The sequence below is a fragment of the Diabrotica virgifera genome, chromosome 3, assembly GCF_917563875.1.
Source record: "Diabrotica virgifera virgifera chromosome 3, PGI_DIABVI_V3a".
NCBI lineage: Eukaryota > Metazoa > Arthropoda > Insecta > Coleoptera > Chrysomelidae > Diabrotica > Diabrotica virgifera.
The window spans coordinates 28,279,011-28,306,971 of record NC_065445.1 but is presented as its reverse complement, the minus strand read 5'-3'; the positions used below and the strand labels follow the sequence as shown (position 1 = coordinate 28,306,971).

Sequence of the window (27,961 nt, the reverse complement as noted above, 5' to 3'; positions counted from 1 at the left end):
TAATACTCCGGATTGAAGTTACTTCTTCGCGGCATTTTATACTTTTGTGATCTCCAGCGCAAATCCATGGTAGTGGTACGTTGTTGGCTGTTGGCAACTGATGATGGCGGTATCCTGCTCGTAAATATATAATAATACGCATTTGTAAAAATCTATATATTTTTTATTTCATAAAGATATATTACACCGCATAACCTCACACAATTATTAATCACAACAACAACAGTCTTTATAAGCATTGACCATTTGATATTTTATTTTCAATAGTAATATATTGTATTTTCGTTAACCTAAAACCGTGTAGTATGATGTTAGTATTATAATATATAATAATGTTCCATTAAGATATTGTAATAATGTACCTTCTTTGGTTAAGAATAGATAAAAAATAATTATTGTATTGTTTTCATGAAATTAAAGAGTTATTTAATGCAATGAATGCAGTGAATTAATTATTAAAGGCAATTACAGCACGCTTCAACCAATAAGAACCAGCGCAAATTATCATTTTCGTACTGACTGAAGGGTGTTGACACCGATCACGACACACCAATTTCTTCATTATATCACCCATCAAAATTTTCAGCAACATTAACAGTCCGAAATACTAGAGATGCTCGGTTCTTCCTAGCTTATAACGTTTAAAAAAAAATTAATTCCATTTGATTCAGAACGCAACTACTATGCGACCCTGTATATCATAAGGATTTTTATAGTTATTTATTATAAGCCATACACGTTTTGCGTTTTAGATTTTTCAACGAAAATCCATTGTTTGTTTATTCAGTCTTAATTGCATCGAATAACGCATCCTCTTAGAATGTCATACGTGGCTATGAGCAATTTGTTTCTGCATTACGTCTAACTTTTTTTTTTGGCTTAATTAAATAGTTCGATAAGTAAAGCTCTCTAGGCATGGGAACGCTGAGAAATATTAGTCATTACCGTTTGGGTCTCTGAAGAGGACGGTGGTCGGGCAAATTTTCGCAAGGAACTGGGGTTTGTCCTTCAAGTATCATCAATTTCCAGTTTATTCCATTAGAACAAGTAAAAATTCCTGTCTTCGAATAAAGGTATACGTTTTTTGTGTTCTTTTACAAACATGAATAGATGTTAGAGAAGAGATTATCAAAGAAGTTAAGAGGAAACACGATCGCTCAGAAATCAGCTCTTCTAGTTAAAAAAAGAAAACACAAAATTACGCCTTGTTCGAGCATTAAAATTTCCTATGCCATCTAGGCTTCAGAAACATGAATCATGAAAAAAGCCGATTAGAAACGTATAAAGCCGTTTGAAATGTGGGCCTGAAATAAACCGTGGGCGTTTGAAATAAAATGTTTCGCATACCATGGACCGCTCATCGCACTAATAATTCAATAGGAGAAAAACAACATCAAAACTAGACTGACCAAAACCACAGATACTGTCAACCAACAGATACTGAGATATTTTGGACATATAACTAGACGAAGAGAAAGCTTGGGACGAATGAAAGTTGAAAGCTACATAGATCCAGAGGAAGATCTCCAGCATGATGGTCGGACCAAATAAAGGACATGACTGATTACTCATTCCTGCACAGGAAGAGATAATTGGACCGAAATAGTCAATAAAATTACATAACGCCACTTCATCCTTACGGATGAGAAAAGATACAGGAAGACTTAAAAGAGTATCCATTGCAGCATTAAATAAGGGATTTAACATTTCTTATTGCAAGCTTTAAAGTAAGTTGCTCTACTTCATAGTTTTATTTCCATCTTATTAACCAAAGAAGGTGCAACTAAATTATACACTGGAAGGATAAAATATCACTTATACATTGTATTACTAGAACTAACTCAAAAATCAACGCAGTTTACCTCCTGGATCCAAGCCAGAGCGGATTTTATGTTCGATAACTTAGCCCTTACTAAGAAACTGGATATCAGAAGATATTCAGGGTAAGTTCGCCTGCCACCTTTTTCCATGTTAGCTTGCTCCGAGTCTGGCTGGGCAGATTGGGAAAAGCGTCTATTAGCAATCCTGCCTTCGCAGAGTATTTTGGTCGTGAGGCTTAAGAGCCACTGCAAAATCTAAAAGCACGTTAAAAACTATTAGTTGACATATTATGTAACAGCAAAAAAATTAAATTCTACAATATGAGATTTAGTAAGTACAGTGGAACCCCGTTAACTCGGATTAATTGGGACCGCGGCCGATCCGGGTTATCGAAAATCCGGGTTAGCCGGAGAAAATGGTAAAAATTAATAAAATATGGTATGCTTACAGATCTCTGTTATAATTGTCACACAGACACTGGTAAACCACGTTCGCATTCCACACAAAACCACACATACAAAGCGTCGTCAAAAGTCTCATTCTTAGCTTTATTAGCTTTGCACCGATTGTCCAAACTGTCTTTTGTTATCATTTTGAAAAGAAAATTCTTCGATTTTAGTTTTATTTTTCTTCCAATCCGATACTGTAGATGTACCGACACCATAATATAATGCTGCAAGATTCACCTTTATCAATTCTACTTAATGCTTCTAGTTTCTTTTCCATTGTCACTACAACATTTTTACGTTTTGTTGCCCTTATAGACAAAAGACACGCAAACACAAAATCTGAATAAATTTACGAACGATTACAAAACACGACTTTACTACACACAATACCGTCTCTGATGTTATGTTATTTAATAAAAGTGATGACTAAGACCATTGTTAAAAAAAGAATTTTAATAGTCGTTTCTAAACAATGCTGACAGTTTCAAATAAAGGATAATACAGGTGCCAGTTGTTTTCGACAATGAACGTGGTGTGCCATGAGTCATTTTTACTATGCTATATGTAGTTCAATCCGGTTCCATTATCTCTCAAATATTATATTACATAGAGTTGGTACAAAACCTCGTGAACCTTGAAAATGCGTATGTATAACCGAAATAAAATGAAGCCAAAAACATACGACTATTTTATTTGCTGCGAATTGCGCGGCAGGGTCCCATCTGCACCCTGATATTTTCAGTAATGTCGGATTCATCAATCGTTTCGTTCGTATATTAACGTCACCAAATGAATGAATTAGGTTCACGAGATTTTGTAATAGCAATACATTTTTATTGTTGAAATGTTTGTCTGATAAAAATCGGTCCGGGTTAGCCGGAGTTCCGGGTGATCGGGGGCCGACTTATCGGGGTTCCACTGTACTAAAAATGTATTATGCAATGGAAAATAGTAGGTAAACGTGTGACGATAATATAGTTTTACCGTCTCAGACGGTATAAACGACGGAACGAAAAGTCTAGTTGGATTATTATTCTCGGAGCGTTGATCGGGGAATAATAAACAACAACGAGGTATAAGAGGTGAGTTTAAGTATATCCCGACCATTTTCCGCAACCCTACAACCCCCGTCGTCTTGGTGCGTTGAACGAATTTCGACGGTTTCATTTTACCCATCCTATACGTGATCGTAATTCCTTACATGTCTTTCCCCCTGGCGAGTTGAACGAGATGTCCTATCCTTATACGTCCATTTCATTTTAATAAATGTAATTCCTAATCCACGCGATCGTCGGTATTATTAATTCATGTACCAAATATCGTCACATCGACCCGAACCTAAAATCCGATAAGCAGATTATAAATATACCGGGTGTCCACTTATATTTTCCCCCATTTTAACTGCCTATAACTTCTAAACGGCTCAAGATAGAAATATGCGGTTTTCACTGAAATGTTTTATTTTAGTAAAAGTTTTGCCTAAATGGATGGAATTTTTTATATCGCTTTCAAATACGAAATAAAAAATGGCGGATTTTTGAAAAGAACTTTGTTGACTTTTTTTAACAGAACACCCAGTATATTCTTTTGTAAATTGAAAGAAAGGTCATTCACCTATCTAGCGATATAAAGTTTTTCAAAATCGGTTGTCAAATCACTGAGTAATTAATTTTTAAAATGAGAGGTGCAACGTGGATATCACATAACTTTATGTGATTTCCACATTGCATCTCTCATTTTAAAAATTAATTGCTCAATCATTTGACAACCGATTTTAAAAAAATTAATATCGCTGAATAGATAAATGACCGTTTTTTTTTAGTTTTTAGGTAAATGACCATTTTTTATATCGCTTTTAAATAAAAAATGGCGGATTTTTGAAAAAAAAACGTTGTTGACTTTTTTTATTAAAACACCCAGTATATTTTTTTGTGTCTTGAAAAAACGGTCATTTTCCTATCCATCGATATAAAAATTTTTAAAATCGGTTGCCAAATGACTGAGCAATTAATTTTTAAAATGAGAGATGCAATGTGGAAATCACATAACATAATATCATTTTGCTCAGTTATGTTATTTAGGTATGTGATATCCACGTTGCACCCCTCATTTTAAAAATTAATTACTCAGTGATTTGACAACCGATTTTGAAAAACTTTATATCGCTGGATAGGTGAATGACATTTCTTTCAATTTACAAAAAAATATACTGGGTGTTCCGTTAAAAAAAAGTCAACAAAGTTTTTTTCAAAAATCCGCCATTTTTTATTTCGTATTTGAAAGCGATATAAAAAATTCAATCCATTCAGACAAAACTTTTACTAAAATAAAACATTTCAGCGAAAACAGCATATTTCTATCTTTTTAGAAGTTATAGGCAGTTAAAATGGGGGAAAATATAAGTGGACACCCGGTATTTTATTAACGAAATTCACGAGTAATTAACGCTAATTATCTTATCTTTTGTATGTTTTGATTTTAATAAAAATGTCTTAAAAAATGAACCCTGTTTTCAATTCAGGACGAAGAAGGACTTCAGGATTGAAGAATTTGTCAGATTGGTATGGTATTGATACAAGCACGCTATTTAGGGTGGCAGGGAATAACATTAAGATAGCTATGATGGTAAACAACGTTCTAAAAGAACATAATACATGAAGAAGCAGAAATGTACTTCTTTTTTGAAGTATATTTACAGTCAATGACGTCATAACTTATGATAGGTCGTCCTTTATATCGATTCTTCCAAAATTGCTTTATTATAAAAATAAAGCAAATACCTACTTCTTCTCATTTAAGTAGGTAATTTGTCGTCCAAGAGCATTGGCGACCAGTCGCATGATCGTTGTCTGCAGTAAACCTAACAGGATATTGTTTGTGGTCTAGGGCATGAATTACATCTCTTCTTCAAGTTCCATCTTCTATCGAAGGTTGGAAATCATGATGGCTATGCCGACCTTGTTGACTGCCGCTCGAAGTAGTTCTGCACTTCTGCATTCGAACCATTCCCTCAAATTCTTAAGCCAGGATATTCCTTGCATAATAAGTTGTAATAATGAGTATTTTTGCCCTCTCGTCACATGTGCTCAGTACTTAAGTTTTCGTTTTTTGAAAGTTAACATTATTTCTGCTTCATTTCCTATCCTTCTCGTTACTTCCACGTTTGACATCCTTTGAATTCATAATTTGTCTGTAACAACAAAATTCAAAGGCGGCCTTATTCAGATACATTTGTTTTAGGGTCCTTGCTTCCAAGCCATAAAGACGAGTAGAGAAATAACACCGAAACACCCTTAGGTATAGTTCTAACCTCATATCCCGACAATTCTTAAGTTTAATGAATGATACAGAGGCTATTTCAATATGTGTCTTAATTTCTTTGCTTCGGTCTACATTTGATGTTATCCATGGTCCTGAGTATTTGCAGGTATCCACACTCTCAATTACAGTATCTTCAATAATAAATTGGATGTTTGCATCTGCTGATTTAATCATGATCATGCAGTTAGTTTTCTTCAAATTCGTCTTCAGTAGATATACCTTCTATTAAATCTGAGAGCGTTTCTTTAAATACCCATTCACTGTAAACATTGAAGATTAGTGGGGACATCACGCAACCCTGGCGGACTCCTCTCTGTATTTTGATATGTTTATTGGGTGCTTTGGTTGTCAACTATTACCTTGGCAGTTTGATTACAATATAGATTAAATATAAATTTTGTATCACAACTGTCAATATTATTGTTTTTAATAAATCTACAAGCTTCTTATGTTAAAAAGGCATTAGCAAATGTTATTTTTTAAGATGTTCAGCCATAAGATAAGTATCCCCATTTTTAATAAAAAAATCTCATAATAGTTTTCGATATATTGAAAAAAGTCTTTTTATTTTGAAATTTCAAAGGGTTTTAACTTTTTTTATGTGCACATTTGTACTAAGGTAAATTAGATTCAATCGAACTATTTTTGGTCCGAGAATATGTTATTTAATTTATGGCCTGACTTTTTGTTACACCCTGTGTAATCCAGTTAGCAAATGCCTTTTCACATGCATCTCTGGGACAGCACATTAGAGCCGAACAAAGCATCAAAGCCCATACCATTTCTAAATCCAAACAGTGTCTCACTAATTTCATATTCAAGAATTTTAACAATTCTGTTGTATATAATTTTCAGAAATTTTTAGCTATTGTTCTACTTAGATTAAAGCTATTGTCCTGTGATCTGAGCAGGTTGTTGCACTTGACTTTTTGGGAATTGCTTCGAAGGTCGATTTTAGCCATTATCTGGGGATTGTGGCAGTTTGATATAAATAAAACAATTCAACCGTTACATCAATAACATCTTCATCAATGAGTTTTAATAATTCGATAGGCACATGATGTGTTCCAGTAGATTTGCCATCTTTTATGTTTTTGATGGATTACACGTAGTAGTTCATATTCTGGATTTATCATCACATATGTTTATTGTATTCAGTACATCTTGTTTTTGTTTAGTCGGTGTAAAATTGCTTAATTCGTCTGTCCGCGATATTCTCGACATTCTGCGAATGTTAGATTTCCCCATTTTGGAAGCCTTAATTATTTTACAGATTCTTTCAGTGAATCTTTGTAATATTTATACTTAAATATAAATACTAACCTCGGCACTAGAAGGCAACTTTCTGGTTTCTGCCTTTAGCCATGAACTTGGCGCCCATAAGTACAACTGGCAAACATTCGCAGCCACCTCTGGATTAAGACGCTATAACATAAAAATATACTTAATTCTTTTATCTTCATTAAAAGTATAATGTAAAAACCAATATTAACAATTTATTAAATGTAGTTACCTTATTAGGTTTTCGTTGTAGTAGATTTTTGATTAACATCTTTATAATATATGGCGCTTCAGTTGGCAGAGCGGGCAGATCTTCTTCTTTGTAACCAGAACTTTTTAAGTAAATTTGATCGTTGCTTTTATAAAATGGATTCCTAGCTCCAAATATTTCGTATGCTATTGTTGCAGCAGCCCACAGATCCGATTTGGTGTAATTTAAGATACTAAAAGTACCAGGCACCTAAAAATAAGTACAATTGGTTTAAAACAAAAGTATATACAACATACGTATCTACTACGTGGGATTTCTGTACCTACACAGAAAATATACATACGTTCACCGTTCACCACAATATTAATCGATAGTTCCGTACCTCATTATCAAGCTTAGTAATGTCATTATTATTAACTACTGGGTAGTTAATAATCAATGGTGTATTAAATAGTGTGTTGTTAATGCCTTCTGGTTCTAATTAATTAAAAAGACTAAACACGTCTTACTATACATTATATTTTATTCACTGGTATCCAATATCTAAACAATAACATTAATGATTCATAGCGCCTCGCCTTACTACATACTAACTTCTAATAATTATTTGTATATCTATATCCATACTGATTGCTCAGCGTGTTTTTATACCTATCTGAACCATAACAAATATAGTTCAAGTTCACTCGTAATAAACATGTGATACAAACTATAAGATATTGTTTTTATGTATGTTCAATACCCTAAAGGATAATAACATCATATTTAAATTATGATTTATACAGAGGGTTCATAATATACCACATCTCCGCCGTTTTTAAAAAAGAAAGTCCTAAGAAGAGAAGAAGAATATCTGACGGTATATTCCTCTTTCCCTTTTACAAAATGTTTATGGTTACCTAATACTATTTTCAAAAATTAAATTTCCTAACTATGCTAACTAACTAACATGGTACGTTTCAGAGTTTTTTTTTAATCCTAAAAATTGTTTATTATTATCACTAATTCACTTTCTGTTCCGTCTTGCCTTTTGAGTCTTTTCTCCATTCACAAAACAGTGTCCACATGAAAACAGTGACTAAACTTATCGGGATTTTTAATATAGTCTTTTAGTGCCTATATGCATCTCCTATAAGCAGGGGAATAATCTAATCTACCTAACTAAATATCTCGTATCTAACTAAAAGTCCTAAGCTAAGCTAATATTACTCGAATAAGTAAAAAAATGTATCCTTTAGTCTTCTTTATATACGCCTTACTAACTTTAAAATATTGTAGCTATAATAAAAATGTAATATCTCTAAGAACTTCACTTTTTGTGTCCCTTTGCTTACTATCTACTAACACTATTGTAAGATATTGTCTATCCTTAATTCAAATACTTCCATTTTCCGCGAAAATTTAACCTGAATCCATTATATACATTTAAAAATAAGTTATTTATAATTTACGTTACTTTAGAAAAAAAATTTACAGCTCTAATTCTTAAGACATATTTCAATGATTAGCTACTTATTTGCTTAATATCTTCTTAATTTTGCTTCTTTTCTTGCAATTTTTATGTGTCTTCTTTCATTTTTCCCACATATTTTACTAAAAATTCTCTTTTTTCTTTCTTTTCTCCTTGTCTGGTACTACAACTCATATAATTCATCTTCATATACATATTTCATATAACAATCATATATCATTTATCTCATTATATCATTTCATATAACATCATAATCATCACTGCATATACTAGCTCCGATACCTTCGTTTTACCTTAATAAAAGAGGTTTCACTCGGATGTCTTAGTTCTCCGCCAATATTAACCCGAATTTTCGCCCTGATCTGTACGCACCATTTAGGTGGTATAGTTAACTCAAAACACGAAATAGGTATTTTATGCGGTTCAAATTCTTCTAAAAATATCACAACCTCAATCCCTTGCTTTGAGGCCGTTGTTTATTCACGAATAATCATGAATAAAATAGGTACCCTTCAAAACACAGAGTGGGTCTCTAATAAGCTTTCAAGCTTCTATAAATCATTAGTACCTTCCTAATTTGACAAGAGCCGTGGGTTTCTTATTGTCTCAAGTTGCCTCATAATATTTAGCTTATAATATTGTTAGTTCTTCTTCTTATCTATATAGTTCTTCTCCAAATTCCTTATCTCGACGCATCAGGTCGGTTCGTTAAAAATATATATCTTGCTTATAGCAATGTTTATCGTATGTCATCACTAATCATTATTTATTAAAAAAAATATCATTTATCACTCAAAAAATATTAATTCAGGTTCATATCATACAAAATTTAACACAAAATCGATTAAAATGTATCTATAGAATCAATAAATATCAATAATAAAAACAACTGGCTAATAAAAATTCAATAATAGTATACATATTCGACAAAAATTGAATAAAAATTCACAATAGCATATGCAAAAGTTGGATAAAAATATCCAAAATCAGTTCATATCTCAAAATTCGATAGAAATTTAAAAAAAAAATTCGATATTCCATAAAATATTCAAAAATAACCGTACTAAAAATCGAAATCGGATAGAGATTTTTCAAATAAATTCAATAAAGATTCAAAATTCAATAAAAATTCAAGAATAGCATATATAATAAACTTTGATAAAAAATATTCAATTCAAAAAATCACTTCATGTTTCAAAATTCATAGATAAAAAAAAATCGATACTTCATAAATTATTCAAAAATCAGCAAAGATAAATATTCAATGTTCAATAATAATATAAAAACGAGGGAAGCATTTTTAATAAAGATAGACATTCTTACTTACATTTTATTTCCACTTTGTCTTTACACTGTCGCTCACTGGGTTGATCGTCTCACAATACGGGCAGTATTGGATCCTCGGTTCCTGGTCCATTTTCGCCGTCTCCATTTCCAAGCTGGTGCCGCCATCTCTGCTCCTTTCAGAAGACCTCCTCTAGTCTGCAGGATCAGCCATGTATTAAATAGTGTGTTGTTAATGCCTTCTGGTTCTAATTAATTAAAAAGACTAAACACGTCTTACTATACATTATATTTTATTCACTGGTATCCAATATCTAAACAATAACATTAATGATTCATAGCGCCTCGCCTTACTACATACTAACTTCTAATAATTATTTGTATATCTATATCCATACTGATTGCTCAGCGTGTTTTTATACCTATCTGAACCATAACAAATATAGTTCAAGTTCACTCGTAATAAACATGTGATACAAACTATAAGATATTGTTTTTATGTATGTTCAATACCCTAAAGGTTAATAACATCATATTTAAATTATGATTTATACAGAGGGTTCATAATATATCACAATGGTACTGTATACTAAAAATTATCAAACTGTACGCTCCTACAAGCACAAGTAGGATAAACCCCCTATTAAAGATCTACAGCGATACACCCTGGTCAAATCATGACAATACTCAATACTAAGATAAATTCCGATGTTAGACCTCCGATCGGGTCTCCGGGAAGGACAGTTTTAAGTTCATCAAACGATAATAACTGAAGTACAAAAAGAATATCAAGGTCTGCACATGGTATGTCAAAACCTTATACAACGCAGGGGAAATTCATAATGCAATACAAGATATGAAGAGAATGCATATTGAAATCATGGGAATAGTAGAAATGAGAAGAAAAGATTCTGGAGAAATATAAGTGGAAGGTCACAAGGTATACTAGTCAGGAAAACGTGATGTATGACATGACTATGAAGTCGGAGCCATCGTATCACCCAAAGTTGCCAAATGCCTAACTAACTTTACACCAATATCAGAGACAGTGATGTTACAAGTACAAGCTAACCCCATTCTAGTTATGTAGACAACGAGGAGGAGTTAAACATCATTCAAGTTTATGCAGACGAAGAGGAGGAAGAGGAAATTGCATTTTAACAGAAAATCAACAGAATTATATAGAGAATTCAACTGAAAGTTCTTATCATTATGGGAGATTTTAATGTCAAGCTTGGAGCTGGAGATAACGACACAGTATATCGGGGCACATGGACTTGTCAGAAATAAGAGAGGAGACCTAGAAAAATTCGCAAAAGACTTAGAACTAGTTTTCACCAACACACTCTTCCAATTACCACCTCGCAAGCTGTACACGTGAAAATCGCCTCAAGACTGACCCGGAGAATCAGTAGAAATCAAATATATTACATTTTAATACATAGAAGATTCCGAAATAGTTTTGCATCTGTCAAGACTTATCCTGGAGCAGATTTGGAGACGAACTACGTTACACTGGTGCGAACATACGATCAGACGTAAGAACGAACGATCAAACATATTACAGAAATAGTTAAAAATGATTGTAAAATAGAAAAAATCATGGATGATGGCTGAGATCCTGAAACTAATAAACGAAAGAAGAAAAACCAAAAATTACCCAGATAGATATAAAACGACAAATACATTACGATTATAACAATAAGAAGGAAAATTAAATCAGGAAAAGAAAAAGAAGCAACGGAAAGAAGCAAAGAAATTGAGACTCTACAGTCAAAGTACGATAGTCACAATGAACACAGGAACGTTGAAGAACTCACAGATGGACTAAGATAGCAAAGCAGCAGGCCTAGATATACAAGCATACATATTCAAACTAAAAGACAACGAGTCAATAGCAATAATCACAAAGATACTCAACAACATAATATAAAACTCTGGGGAAATATCAACAGCATGGCTGAAGTCTTGAGTTTACTGCACTTTCAAATGAAATATTCATTTGGGATACCATGCAATTAGCCTCATGAGTTATCTCCTAAAATTGTTCCTAAAGATAATCCATAAGAGAACTTAAGGGGGAGAGTATAGTATTTTTGATTATTTTTTTCGATTTGGTTTATTCGATTGTAAATATTTTCAAGAGTATACCATTAAAATTTCAAGTTAATCCCAGCAAAATTGGCGGAGATATGGATATACATATATAAAAATTTTCGTAGGATTATTGACAAAACTACATTTTTTTTAAATGCGTTTTCTGAAAAACATGTTTTTTTGAGGCGGTGTAAATCATAACTCAAAAAGTAACGCACCGATCTTTCTGAAATTTTGCACACTTCTTTTTTAGATATTTTACTAGGTAGAAACGCCGAGTTTTTGCTTATTTTGAAAATTTTTTTTATATTACCATTTTTCTCTTTACCGAACACACTTTTTTTCGATTTTTTCACTTTAAAGTTATACCATGAATTTAAAAATCGATATAATCATAAAAACTTGACGTCACTACCTCAAGAAACTCTTAAAGTAAAATAATCTTTTTTTGGATCGTCTGCTTAAAAATGATGCCACCACTTCATTTTTTAATATTTTTCAATAAAAATTTAACTGAATAATCCTCAAGTGTTGTTATTTAAGATAGCGTTTTACACATTTAACTTAACTCCACCACTTTCAAGGGAAAACGTTTTAAAATTATGCAAAAAAACGCAGAATTAACTATACCCCCCCCCCCTTAAGCTGTCTGAAAGTCAAATTTTCCCCAATCTGTTCGTGCTTTTAAATGCTGTTGGTAGGATAGAGGTTTTGTTCCCAGTACAAGTTTTATTCCAGAGATACAGAGACGTCAATTACAACGTATTTGTATGTCTGGTTATGTTGTATTTATGTCTGGTTGATTACGAGAAAGCGTTTGATCGAGTACAGCACGCCAAGATGATGCAAATACTAAAAGAAGCTGGAATTAACAACCAATATTTGAAAATAATTAGAATCCTTTACTGAAATCAGATTGCAAATCTCAGAGTTGGAGGTGAATATCTCTAATCTTGTTCAATCAGTATGTGATGTATTAAACAACAACCTAGCCTGTCATGGGTCAGCATTGAATTCTACAGCTGAATTATTTATATTATAGATATACACTCAACCAAACTTATATGGAATCATCTGATATTTTTAATTATTTTAGCGAATTAATGCTGAATTCAATTTTCTTCAAGTTCAAGTTAGAACCAAAAAGGAGTCAGGTTATAGAACCAAATAAAGATACCTGCGAGCTATTAAAGTTGGTTGGATGAAAATTAAAGGTTTTTTTTACTGATCATAATTCCTCTCCAGAACATGACCTTGGACACGATAACTCTTCTTCTGATCGTTTCAACTAAAATATTTACACCTACAGCTTCCAAAAGCTGCAGGTTTCAAATACATAGTGATTCCATATAGTTCCATATAGTAGATAGAAGAAATATAGTCCCAGAAAACATTATACATGAAGATGACATTGAAACGGTTGAAAAGTTTACATACCTGGGAGTAGAAATTTATGCCGACGGATCAGAAGATGGAGAAATACGGAAGAGAATAACGCAGGCAAACAGAGTTTATTTTGCCCTCTCCCATATATTTCGGTCTAAAAGTGTCCACCGAAATACAAAGATGAGTATCTATAAAACCCTAATTCGACCAATACTATGGCAGTGAAGCCTGGGTCCTGAAAGAAACATCCAAAAACAAACTCGACACATTTGAAAGGAAAGTACTGAGGAGAATACTAGGACCTGTGAGGGAAAACGAAATCTTCAGAAGTCGAGACAATACCTAGCTTTATCAACTTTATAAGGAAACGCCCCTGTCACACTTTATTAGAATACAAAGATTGCAGTGGGCCGGACATGTGATAAGAATGGGAGAGGATAGGCTACCAAAACGAGCACTGAATGCTAGAATGCAAGGAAAGAGACCGGTTGGGAAGCCACGAAAGCGCTGGGAAGACACAGTAAACAGCGACGCACAAGCCCTTTTAGGAGTCCGTGTATGGAGAAGAGCAGCCACAGACAGGCAAGGGTGGAGGCAAGGCTCAATTTGGGCTGTAGTGCCGTAGAAGAAGAAGAAGTGATTCCATATAAGTTTGGTTGAATGTATATTATAGATATACGTTATATTAATTTTAATAAATATGTCACATCTTACCTGACACAATATCTCTGGTGCCATCAAGGCCGTATTGCCACCTTTATCAACGTCGTAGCTTGTATAAGGTAGCATTAAACCATTAGCTTTATCAGCAAGACAACAGCCGAAATCGCTTATCACCAACATCGGAGCTTCTGGTTCAGAAGTATCCAGCAACAAATTGTCGCTCTTCAAGTCGCGATGTGCTATTCCGTGCGCATTTATATGAGCTATACCTTCAAGGAGTTGAGTAAAGATAAGTACAGATGATCTCACGGACGGTGGAGATGTTCGTAGGAAGTTTTCTAGATTGGTGCTGTATCTGAAAACGAGAGGATTTACTATTTTTGAAGTTATACTTCTTTACCGGCGATAGAGGGTAAATTTTTATATGGGAAAACCTAGCGACCGGGCGCATGCGCATTATAACTTTGTTCTGATTGGATGTTCAAATGACATGTCAAAAATTATTCAATATGGTGGCTGTGGCACAGCTGTAGTTAGATTATTTATGGTTGTTGCGTTTTAAAATTTGTGTGAAAAGAAACAACAAACAAAAGTTAGTTAATAGTTGTACTGCCTTTTTAAATATTTTCATATACCTATATTTTTGGACTTTTGGACTATTTTGGACAAGGAAAACTCATTCTAATTTGGTAAGTAGTTTTTATTATAATCATATTGTAATTATACATTTGGATTAGGTTGAAATACATACATTTATTTTCTCAAGAATGCGGATTTTAGAGAGAAATCCCAAATTAGGTACGATTTTTATTTTTAAATTATGATTTTTTGGCGTAGATTTATTTATCTAGTAGGTATGTAATGCTTTGATTTACATACTTAATTTGATTACCAACAAAAGTTCTACCAATCTTCATCTAATATATTGTTTTCTTACTGTTTTGTTATATTTTTATATTTTCTTCCACAAAATTTAAACTACATAATTTTCAAAACAATTGTCAAACACTAAACCGTTCAGTTACCGTATTTTTCCACATGATAAATAATGTGCGATTGGACGAGTGAGTCTACGCTTCGATTACGAGTCAAAGCGGCACGAACTTCAAGGGTTCAATTCCCGATGCAAGTTTTATTTTTTTATTTTTTTATGCATATTATGATTGTAAGTATATTTGTTATATAATTTTTTTTTCAGCAAATGCGTATTTAAAATTTTTGCCAACAATTATTATCGTCCAGAAATCATTTTTTCTTTGTGGCATTTTTCAATGTGTTTGTGTGCGTTTTATTCTTTTATTTTTTTAAATTTTTGGTATAGTCTTAAAAATCACATAATATGTAGTAGAAGTATAACTTCTTACGTGCGTACAAAGTACACACACATTCTTGTTTATTATCATACTATGACATAGGTAAGCAATTTTTCATTTTTTGAAGTGAATACTTCTTATCACTCGGTATGATGTTTTTGCATGGGGCCCGAAATAATATTTAGCGTGATGTGAGATATCGAGATGCGTGCAGTAACCTTGCAGTATACAGTAATATACATAATATACATACATTTACACTTATTATAGAAATAAAATAACATTTAACAAGTCATTTTATGTTTTTATAACTTTTATTAAAATTCGAGAACCACGGGCTGAATCTCTGGCTAATTTTGATTTTTAAATAAGTATTTGTGTCCAATAAAGGTTTAAAAGGCGAGAAAATATTATTAAATTGTAAGGAGAATAGTAAAAACAACAATTTGATTTTCACATAAAAACAGTTGACTATCTTCACGTCTACAGCTCATACCAAACCCTTCTTTCAGCGCGTCATAGTTTCAACGCATTAAGCTCGAAGTGACAGAAAACGACATATTATGTCCGTGATTATTATACATAGAACTTCGTATGTTTTCGTTGAAGGGTATTTCCATATTTATTAAAGCGACTGAAACTTACAGATGTATAATTGGTTGACAATTACAATACATACTCTAAATATATACCTAACCAATCCATGATGCGAATAAAGATCATTTGAAACAAAAGTAATCTATCGTGATAGTACTTTCACAATGTTAACGGATAAAATGACAATTGTAATTCTAGGTTAGAAATTTGTCAACGACGTAAATATAAATATATTATGTCCTTGGTACATTCGGAAATTGTATAGTGAAATTGTATTCTATATTTATTTATATTTTCCTTAAAATAATTTAAATATTAATATTCTGGCAAATATTTAAATAAATATTGATACTTATAGAGACAAAAATATTCTGTCAACTGTCAGATTTAACTAAAATGTCATGCAGTGATTCGAGAGATTCTTAAAATCTTATATGACGTCAAAATGAATGACGCACTGAAAGAAGGGTTTTGAATAAACTGTATTATTTACTTGTTTTACCTTTCACGAAAATGACTAGAGTTCGATTCCCTGCCGAGGAGAAATTTTTTGTTTTTTTTTAATCCATTATAATGAAATATAATGATAATCAAAATGAAGTAATTAAACAGAAATATAAAATAATGAAAATGTAAGCGATGAATAAATTCTACGTTATATTTAACAAATTTTGAAAATTACTCAAATCATTAAACAAATATTTAAAAAAAAACATATACCAAATGGACATATTAACTTTCAGTGATCACAACAGAAAAATCTAACAATTCAGTCATTACTATGTAAAATATACTGACCTTTTCATCAGCAGAAACAGTGACATATTTCTTCCTTCTCCATCTGGATGAATCCGTCTTGGAAGTGCCGCAGGGTACAGACCACGGCAGTCCTGCAATTCAGGTACATAGTCGGTGAATACCGAAAAAATGGCGACTACGTTTGGGTGGGGTGGTAAATGTCTATTCCTTTTTGATAAACTAAAAGAACAGTAACTATATTAGTTATTACAAAATACAGGAAATGAAAGAGGAAAAGGAATTTTTTGAAATTGTTGGAGGGAGGTTGTTAAATTAGGGTACAAGAAAGGAGGAAGTTCAATAGACGTGTGGTGTGAGAGTAAACAGGGGGAGAGAATCTTAGAGTGGATATATGTAAGATAAAAGAAAAAGTTGTTATTAAATTAAATTTGTAATGAATGAATTGGTTATTAGTTATTTAGTGGGTTGGTTAGTGGATAGTGGAAAGCAATGGAAAGAAAACTCAGACGTTCCCAGAGAAAATCCTCAGAAGGATCGTTGGATCCTATCACGACCCGAATACTAACGAATACCGAATGAGAACAATTACCCAGGTCAAACAGATGCACAGGGCTAGCGACGTAGTCCAACAAGAGTGTAAATCCTGATAGACTGGCCATTTCCATAGACTCCCTAATAACTCCTTACCAAGTTAATATGGGAGGAAGTTTCGGCAAGGAGAAGGCCCTTAAAACGTACACAAACGCGATGGAGAGATAACATATGGCTATATTAAAGAACACTGGGGCTACCCACTGACCCAACTATCATGGACGACTGTTCGACATGGAAGCAGGTTATGCAGTCAGCTAAGACCTGGCCCGGTTTGTAGTGCTACGAGAAGAAGTATTAATAAAAACTAAAATGGAAGTAATTTCAAGAATTAAAGAAAAAAAATATAAGATCTAATTCAATCTAACAAAAATTTCAATGGATCAAATTCTTTACTTAGGATATCAATTAAATTGTAAATCAGAGACTCACGACGAAATTAGATCTAGGATAGAGCAGAACAGAACCGCTTTTAGAAGGATGTCCAAGGTATTTTGTAACAGAGACCTAAAATTGGCATTGAGGATCCGCCTACTTCTCTGCTACATGTTCTCGTTGTTACTTTATGGTGTTAAGTCCTGGACTGTGAATAAAATCGATCTAAATCATTTTAAGCCTTTCGAAATGTGGTGCTATAGAACAGGGGTCACCAATTAGTTTCCCTGAGGGTCCGTTTCGAAAACCTATTGTAATATAGTTGGGACAACCTATATAAATTAAGTTGTAAATATCTTTATCAAAATATAATGTAGTGTATTAGCCATGCTCGAAGACAATGACTCCTGACCGTGAATTAATACGTGAGGTTTACATATTATGTCGTGTATAAAAATGCAGTGTAGGTAAATTCAAGAGTTGTTATAATTAGATACTTGATATGTACAAATGTGTGGTATAGGTAATGATTTGTATTTGTAAACAACTATGGTTGAATCACCGTTTATACGATGTAAATATAAAGTTATCCAAACAATAGAGTTTTGATTAGTTTGGACCAAAAAGACATTAACATCACACTATTTAATACACTATGACACTTCCGGAGTCCGGATTTATGCTGCCTGTGTCTGACTGTTCTGATTCGGTTTCTTTGTGGATTCTTGTTAAAAAATATCCCCTAAAAACAAATCAGAAGGGTGCCGGGCGAAATTTTTGGGCAGAAATTGTTTAATAGATTTTTTAACAAATTCAAAACATCACCTTTTTTGCCCGCGAAAATATGTTTTTAGCATTTTTGGGTCATCTTAAATAAAAAAGATCTGTCATTTTATTAAAACTTACGAGTTTTCAAGCATCGCAAATGCATATTTTCGCATTTTCAGATTTTAAATCGCTTAGAACTCGAAAACTATCAACTTTTCAGAAATATGACAAGAGACCTTTATTGTTTAAAATTACTTAAGAAACCTAAACCTAAAAATACATTTTTCGGGGCAAAAAAGTAATTTTGAATTTGCTTAAAACATTGTTTCACCCGGCACCCTTCTGATTTGTTTCAAGGGGACATTTTTGAACAGGAATCCGCAAAGAAATCGAGTCAGAAACATTTTTCATACGAAAGTGGCCTCACACATGGACTAATATGGAAATGAAAACTAATAATATCTGATTGTTTTTTGGTTACTGTATACTTTTCTGTAAGTTTTCCTGGTACAATAAATAAAATATAAATTCATTGTGTATTGTTTTGATGTTATCATCAGTATATTTTGAAAACAGCAGTATTTTAAATTGTTACTGAGAATATTTTAAAAATTAGGAATTTATATTTTGAATGCTAATGAGGTTTTTAGACATCTTCAATTTTGTTGAAAGGAAACTGAGGAATTTAAAATAAATAATCATAGTACAAAATGCTAATTAACATGTTATCTTTTCTACATTAGTTTCAATGCAAGGTGTTTGTTGCAAACTTATTAAATCTGAAAATTATTTTAATTGAATGCACATCTGAAAAGTACTCCTACTTAACATATAGTAGAGAGGAAATGAATATAAAAAATGCACATGACAATTTTATATTACAGCTTACTTAATTTCAAAATTAATGATTAGTAAGTATAACAATAAGGGGGGAAACTCCTTACAAAATTAAATTATCAGAGAGAAAAATGACTTTTTTTATGTACAACCTGTCTGAAGTTTGGAGTGAATTTAGTGCAACTGAGTCTCATTAGGGAGTTGAGATATTCATCTGTTAAGTGAGATCTCTACCGATTTTTAATAAAGTTCATTCTTGATAAAGCGGCTTCGCACACATAAGTTGAGCCAAACATAGTACACAATTTCATGGCCAAACATTTTCAAAATTGCCAAACACAGGTATATTCTGAATTTATTGACGGTCGCACAAAACTAGCTCACGGTCCGGATACGGATAGCGGTCCACTAATTGGTGACCCCTGCTATAGAATAATTTTAAAAGTTTCTTGAGTTGAGAAGATTCGAAACTCCACAATACTAGAACGTCTCAGCAGGACTACTGAGATTATAAAAAGCACCAAGAAGAGAAAGCTTGAGTAGTTCGGACATGTAATGAAAGGTTCCAAATATAGGTTGCTACAAAATATTATGCAAGGGAAAATATCAGGCAAACGCAGTCCAGGACGAAGAAGAACCTCATGGTTGAAGAACTTGCGAGATTGGTATGGTGTTGATACAAGCATGCTATTTAGCGTGGCAGTGAATAAAATTAAGATGGTACATAAAGAAAGAGAAGGAATGGAAGAAAATAAATGAACATGTCTATGAGTTGGAATAGCGCTGGTACTATTGAAGACTGCAACATATTACAACAGCAGTTGGGATAAAAACAGAAAAAGATGATATTTCATGTGTTTTGTAATACTAATTAAAATGTGATATTTTTAATTAAGGCATTCCATGTATTGATTTGCACTTACTCAATTTCCCAATCTGATATACCAATGTTACTGTAATACAGTCTAGCTGGTACAGTTTCTCGGTACATAGCATTTAATATGGCCATCGCATTGGATTGAATGTCATAGTTAAACATCATCTTCAGAGCGAGTGGAAATTTATTCGTATCATCGCTTTCTGTGTCTTTAATATCAATTAAAGCAGTACTCTGTTCAGAAACGTTCGAATCACAGCTTTTCAGATTTGCAGCATACACGACAGCATTTGCCCCCTTGGCCAAGGGTTTGCCGAAAGAAAGATCGTCTAGGTTAACGGGAGAAGTTTCGAATCGGGTTTCATCGAGGTCGATATCTTGATGGTGCCATTTTAATTTTGAAACAGCTTCCTGTAAGAATTAAATAATTGAAAACGGAGAATTTTGCAAATGAAATATTTTTGATACAATAGATAATATCCTAATTACTACTAGAAAATATTCTGTACAGACTTTTCATTTTAAATATATGGAAATTCTTGTAAGTTTGTATAATTTGCATATCACATGTTAGAAAAAGCCAACCATCCGAAGTATTTGTAGTTAAAAATATACAGCTTTACTTTTGTTCTTAGTGTTATACATCATTTTAAAACTTAAAACTTACTCAATTATCTACATAATCGCTGTTCATGCCCAAACACTTTTGCACACGATGCTCCAACTTTTTTATCCCCTTGTTAAGAATTCTACCACCAATCCATTGAGGAATCGAGTAACCTCTTTCTTGATTTCATCATCGGTACTGAAGCCGTAAACCACCCAACTGTTCCTTTAATTTTGGGAATAACTGATAATCACTTGGTGTTAAGTCCGGACTATAGGGTGGTGGGGCACAACAGTCCAGCAAAAATCTCTCAGCAGTTTTCAGTTTGATGTGGAACATGAGAAGCCTCACACCACTGGACAATTTGTCCTTGCCGGCGGTTCTGAATCGTATGTCTCGGTCTTTTTAATCTCTCGCAATATGTTGGTGTTAACTGTTAAAGTCGATTAACAGTAGGTCCTTCCTGTCCCAAAAGACGGTTGTAATGACTTTCCCAACAGACTGCGTTTGTTTACACTTATTCGGCTACGGTGAAGTTGAGAGATGCCATGCACTTGATTGCTGCTTGGGTTCAGGGCTAAAGCGAAACATCCACGATTCGTCACAATGGAATCCAAAAATTCTTCTTTGTCTTCACATTGTTGCAAGAACTGCTGGGCACACTGGACACATTGCTGTTTGTGATTTTCTGTAAGCAGTCGGGGTACCCAACGCACACACACATTTTGCGATAGCTTAATTTTTCTGTTACTATCTTCTGGATTGTGGTGACTTTCATGGCGGTTCGCATGTTGCTCCAGTTTCTTGACGCACGTTATTTTTATGATAGTTTTGTCTCTAATGCACATACAATTTATTTTCCTGCTTAGCTCCGCTATTTCTTGGGTGTTGTTTACTGTTTTTGTAGTATATTGTAGCATAACCCTTCTTTTTTCTTCACTAATTATAAGGTTTTCCCTGACATCCAATGTTGGTTCTTTCGGGTTTTATACGGTGTGTACTCTTTTTCCGCTGAATGTATCCAGCTTTTTATTCCATTCTATGTGTTATTTATCTAATACTTCTTCTAATATTTGTGGTTTTTCCTTGTTCATCAGTTTCTTCTGGAATTCTTCTGTATTATTTACTCTTAGTTGTTTTGTCTGAAGTATTTTTCTAGTTGTTTGTAGTTTGAACCTGCAGTTAATTTTTAGCAGCTTATGATCTGATCCACAATATGCTCCAGGCATAGTTTTTACATTTAATACTGATGTTTTCCATCTTTTCCGCACAAGTATTTAATTGGTTTAATTTTTGTGTTGTTTTTTGGTTTTTTTATTATTCCACATTGATAGTCTTCTTGAGTGGTGTTTATAAAGTGTATTTGTTTTTCGCTTACAACCTGTATAAGACGTTAAATGGCATAGCTTATGTCAATTATTATTTTTCTAGATGGCTTTACATAAATGAACACAATCTACATGCAATTAAGTTTCCAGCTTTTAATCAAAATCTATAAGAAAAAAATATATATAATTTCAAAATACAATTTTTATTTTAAAACAATGGATTGAAAATGGTTTACTAATCATAGGGATTCATATAATTAATTTTATCAAAAGCCACATTGAATATTATCACAAAATTTGATAGTATGTGCAATAAAAACAAGAGATTAAATATTTATATCAATTGAATAATAACAACAAATATTAACAACACAATAACAAATATTGCAATAAATGTAGTTCCTGATTTAGAACAACCTGAATTTTAAACAAGTGTTAAAAAATAATTAGAGCAAAATACTTCAGATATTACCTTTTCTAATTAAAAAAATGAATATTATTGTCTTGGTGGCAAACCACATTTTAAAAGTGGTATTTGAACAGTAATGCTATTATGTTGGGCATTAGCAACTACAGCTGTATTATTAAATCATTGATGTACTAGGTGAAAAGAAAATCAAATACGTATTTTGATATTGTTTTAAAATTGGTCACTTGATTATTAGATAAAATATTACAAATTTACATGTAATACAAATCCTTCGTCTGATTTACTTCGGTTTTAAGCCTCAATCGACGTTGTCTGACCATCTTATACCATCATGTCTTACCATCAATAAAAATTTTACATTGTAATTGACAAGTTGATCAATTATTGATCTTTGAAACATTTTGTGAGAGTTTATATTTAACAGTTTCACCATGCGACTCATATATGAGCCACATTGTTTTTCCCATAGACCAGCGTCTCACCCGTGAGCCGGGGATCGCACTGCACATAATGGCAATTTAAATAGCTGTGGTCTGTGAGGACGAAACTTAAACAACCCCTTGGTAGCGAACTGGTTAATGGGAACTCATTGTATAAGATGATGAATGATGACATATTTTCACTTTTCTGTCATTAAAAAAGGAACTATTTTTTATTATAAACCAGTTATATTAGTTTACTTGGAAATAAAGGCTTTTGAAACTATGTCTTCTTGTCATTTTATTAATTACTTACACTCTAAAGCTTCCACTGAAGTGGGATTCTAAAATAGGGTATACTAACCAACGAACTGTCAACACTGATGGAATCGCCATGAATCGAATTTAATGACTTCAGAATAAGATAGAGATACTCAGGTAAAGGAGGAAAGATAATCGCCATCTTTCGTAAACAAACAAATTGACAGTGGTAGTCAGGTATGTCAGGGTTGCCAGATTGGGGTATTTTCCCACAATTTTGGGGTAATTTGAAAGCGTATAGGGGAACTTATCTAAGCAGAAATGGTTGGGAGATTTTTTGGGGTGAAAATTATGGAAGATTTTAAGGGGTCATGGGAAATTAAATTTTCGAATGTACACATAGAACTGTATATTATACTCTCATATAATCGAAGAAGATAGGACCTATGAATTATTTCCAGGGCCCTCTGTTGATAAGTAGTATAATTTTTGTTTACTGTTCTCTACATTTGACTACTAATTTATTAAGATGCGGCAAAAATTTAAATTTGGGGGATTTGAGCTTCAATTTGAGGGAATTTCAGTTTCTAAGTGGGGGATTTATAAAATCACATCTGGCAACTCTGGTTGTAGTTGTAGCAAATTTTACCTGACAAATTCTGTCTCTCTAGGACCTCTCTCTTGTATGTTGCAGGCAATCTCGCTTCACTGTTTGAATGGGACGGAGTCATTCCATCAGTGTTGACAGTTCGTTGATCCTAACTGACCAAGTAAGATTTAAAAAAAAATGGAAGACAGTTTATCCTTCAGAGAGGCAATATGATCAGGTAAGACAGGTAAGTAAGGGGAACCGAAATAAAACATCAACTGTCTTTCACTTTCTCCCAGTTTACTAATATTGTGAGTACACGGAATCAACTTTCGTTGGAATTTTTACCTAGATGGATGGATGGGAGATGACTGCATATTGTAGAGTCCCTTTCGTCTGATTTATTCATCATCTGCTTACTTTGTAAATTGTATAAAGCACAGATTGAGGTTGTAACCACAGGTTGGTTCTAAGGCAGAGGCGTTTCTATTTTTGGATCTGGGACTTCTCATTTGTTTCTCATTTGCTCTCATTTGTTCAAGTACATACATGTTAAGCTTTTAAATCATTGTAATTGTAGTGACAATTTATGTTAATAATAAATAATACATTGAAAAACCTTAAACTTACTCTTATTTCCCAGCATACCCCTTCCAGTTCTTCCTCTTTGGTAAGAATGCCTGTTCCAGAAGCTAAGCTAACTCCAACTAAAGCAAAAAATGGTCCAGAATCTCCAAACAGGATCCTATAAATTATCAGTACATTAAAAATTAAAACTAGAATTATTATAAAAGGAGAAACAGAAAAATTATAATTGAGGGCACTAAACTAAAATTCAAACAATTAGGAATGCATGTCATAGATTTAATGACATCATAGCCCACCAGTACAAGCTTGACCACAAATAAATTTAACAAATTTGTCCTCAAATATTAGTTTTTTGCTACCTTTAAGTTTAGCAGGAAAGCACTGTTGCCGAATAAAAAACATATGTTTATTTACCAAAACAGCTACCGGCTACAATGTTTCTCTATGTCTTTAAAACTGTGAAACAAAGATAACTATCTGTAATATAAGTGTCAAAGTCATGTTGTAATATAGAAGGTTATACAGTGATGAGCTCACTAATAACCGGCAAAATAGCACAAAAGATGGAAAACATATTAAGTTGTGAGATAAAACGAGACGAACCTAGTGGAAGTGTTAAATTTAGCGATAGTAACTTATAGATTGACATTATATTGATTGTTTCCCACCTTTAGACGTATCGGACGAGTTTGAGAAATGCCACTGTCACAATGACAGTTTTAGTTGACATACTCCTCTGATACGTCTAAAGGTGGGAAACAATCAATATAATGTTAATCTATAAGTTACTATTGCTAAATTTAACACCTCCACTAGGTTCATCTTGTTTTATCTCACAATTTAATATGTTTTCCATCTTTTGCGCTATTTTGCCGGTTATTAGCGCGCTCATCACTGTATAAGATTTTTGTCTGTTTATTTTTTTTCTTCTTCCTTTATGGCCTTTAGTAGCTGTGTCCAATTAGCCAGCAACATTTGTTAAAATTAACGCCCAACTAAACCTACCATTCAACAAAACTTTACGAACCTAATCAACCAATCAAGGATAGGTAAGGGAAATGGTTGAAAAATATACTGTCGTTAAAATATTAACTAAATAAATAAAATATACCTAATTTGAAAACAATAAGTTGACATTATAATTAACCTCCAATATTATGACAGACGTCAGTTACCATTCACAATCTCTCCAAATATAATAATGAGTCGTCACTAATTCTAGCCAATGAAATGCTTGCTGTAATAGGAATGGCATGTCAAAAAAAATCTGGTTATTCCCTATACGCTCTGAGCTTCACTGGTGTCGCTCCTAGCGGATTACTAATTCAACTTTCACCAGTAATTTTTAAATTTATTATTTAATTGTTATTGCTTAATATTTACAACGCTAAAAAGTAATTAAATTGTAATAGATTTTTTTCAGATTTTGCTAATCATTTTGATGTTCTATTGATTAAATATTAATTTCTTACTTCGGATACTTTCACAATTACCTATCGTGTAGATGGCGCTAAGATTAATAGATTAATTTATAATTACATATTACGGAACATTAAAAAAAATAAATTTAGTATTTAAAATGTAAGTATATTTAAGGTAAAAATATACCTATACCACAGCTTTGACCAACTAATATTTTTTATAATTTTATATTAATCACTTTGACATTTTTATGTCAAATTTCCGGTAAATGTTTACAGACTTGTCACTACTGGCGCTCGCGAATTTATAAATATCCCCTATACGTACGAGCTCACAGCGTATATATTTTTTCAAATTTAGAATTTGACAGGAGAAAATTATGTGCATTCGTTATTGGTTGACTTTTCCTTTAATAATTTATTGATAAAAATACGAACAATGAACACAATTAGACAGATGTAGAGAAAACTGGTGATCGTTTAAACTTATAAAAGCTAATGGTGATCACAAAAGTAGCCTTATCTTTGTTATACTCTTAATCCCTGACACAAGTACAGATCCTATAGCTTTAGATCTATTGATTTGTATTTCTATATTATTTTATTTTTCAAAACCTATAAAAAATCCTATTCCCAAATCTATAAGTTTTAAAATACACATTAAACAAAATAGATCATGATAATTATGTATTTCCCAGGGCATCTTCGAGAGTTTTGGGTATCTTGTGGGTTACCAGTTTTCCAGGAGCCCCTTGCCACCACATATGAGTTTGCAGGGGTATCCATGGGGTTCAATATCAATCAAAATTACAAATAATATAATCAAAGGAAAGAACAAAATTAATCAAACATGATATTACCTATATTCCGACAATTGTAGAGGGTAAAACAGCAAACATTTTATTTTTTTAATGTTTGATCATGCACCTGTGACTTTGGATCTGGAAATAATACTGTTTCCTTGAGATTGACCATACCCAGAACCAAAATAACAGCATGCACGATGTGAAAAAAATTGCAAAATAAAATCAGTCTACTATTTTTATACTTCTCCTATAGACCAGTGGATTAGCCTCATCAAAATGGCAAAAGTTACTTCCCCAAAATATAGAGTGAACAGAATGTCTTCTTGTCTACAACACTGTCATAAAACCTATCTGGACGTATGGAATCCAACTCTGGGGATGTGGGAACAAGTCAAATACAACTATAATTCAAAGAAGTCTGTTGAAAATACTGTGAACAGTAACTAATGCACCCTGGTATGTGTCAAACCTAACGCTTCATGAAGACCTAAGAATCCCATTCATACAGGATGTGATCACTAAATATAGCAAAAAGCAACATGAAAGACTGGAATCACACAGTAACCCCCCACTTCAACCTTGAATAGAACATCATGACAATAGGAGACTCAAAGGAGCTATCCTGAGAACCAGTTAAAAAGGTCTTGTCACTGGAGAAGACCTCACCACCAACAGCTAACCAGGATGATCATAAATCATAAGGGGGGGGGGGGTTACAACTACTGACTGGATGGTCTCTGGGGGGTATGGAATAGTAATGGTGTTAAGCATATAGAGCTCAAAGTTACATCCCAATGGGGGGGGGGGGTATAACCCCCCAACCCCCTGGTTACGCCTATTACCAAGCCAATAGAAGCCCTTTGCTCGGCAGGCAGCAAATTAGCTTATAGAGAACCTTATTTGTGTTTTGATTGCTAAAGAGTGTGACTTAAGAAAAAGAAATGTGTTATGATGCTAGGTGTAAATGTGTACTCTCAAAATCTTACCTTCTAGCTGCCCGTTTTCTAAGATCCGCAGCTAAGCTATTAGTTACTCGATTTAGAACATTGTCAATTAATATTCTTCGAGCTTGAAGACCAATTTGCACGCCGACATTTCGTAAAGCGAAGCTTCGAGGTACTACCTGATTGCTGGTGAAGTTACTGGGAGGAGTATGTGAAGCAGCAGCATTAATTTTGTCGGCAATAGTTTTGGTGTTGAATTCTCTTTTGTTTCGTGTGTTACGAATAAGTACACTACCATTTTTAAATAAACGACTACCTAAGGCTCTTAACGACATTTTGCACTATCAATCAAGTTTTACACCCCGAAGGGCGATATTCTATTTAAACTGAATAAATTTTCTTGTGTAAGTATTACGTTTTTATTATTTTATTTTTACCTATGACACTAATGAATGACAATGACAATG

General features: G+C 33.1%; 1 protein-coding gene across 1 annotated transcript; it reads right to left on the bottom strand.

The window, feature by feature from the left end:
* Nucleotides 1–141: 141 nt before the first annotated feature.
* LOC114340244 (serine/threonine-protein kinase Pink1, mitochondrial) lies at nucleotides 142–27,961 on the bottom strand. The gene is made up of 9 exons (XM_028290964.2): nucleotides 27,537–27,961; nucleotides 24,366–24,480; nucleotides 20,148–20,512; nucleotides 16,693–16,872; nucleotides 14,036–14,339; nucleotides 7,105–7,332; nucleotides 6,915–7,016; nucleotides 1,863–2,075; nucleotides 142–290 (listed from the first exon to the last, which is right to left on the bottom strand). Exons 1-9 carry the CDS (start codon nucleotides 27,827–27,829, stop codon nucleotides 261–263), a joined length of 1,830 nt encoding a protein of 609 aa, XP_028146765.2. The 5' UTR covers nucleotides 27,830–27,961; the 3' UTR covers nucleotides 142–260.

Coding starts and splice junctions, on each gene's coding strand:
- LOC114340244 (XM_028290964.2), bottom strand. CDS start 27,829: ATGTCGTTAAGAGCCTTAGGTAGTCGTTTATTTAAAAATGGTAGTGTA. Junction 14,340..16,692: donor CTGTTTCTGCTGATGAAAAG/GTCAGTATATTT, acceptor TCTCGTTTTCAG/ATACAGCACCAATCTAGAAA. Junction 7,017..7,104: donor TACAACGAAAACCTAATAAG/GTAACTACATTT, acceptor TTTATGTTATAG/CGTCTTAATCCAGAGGTGGC.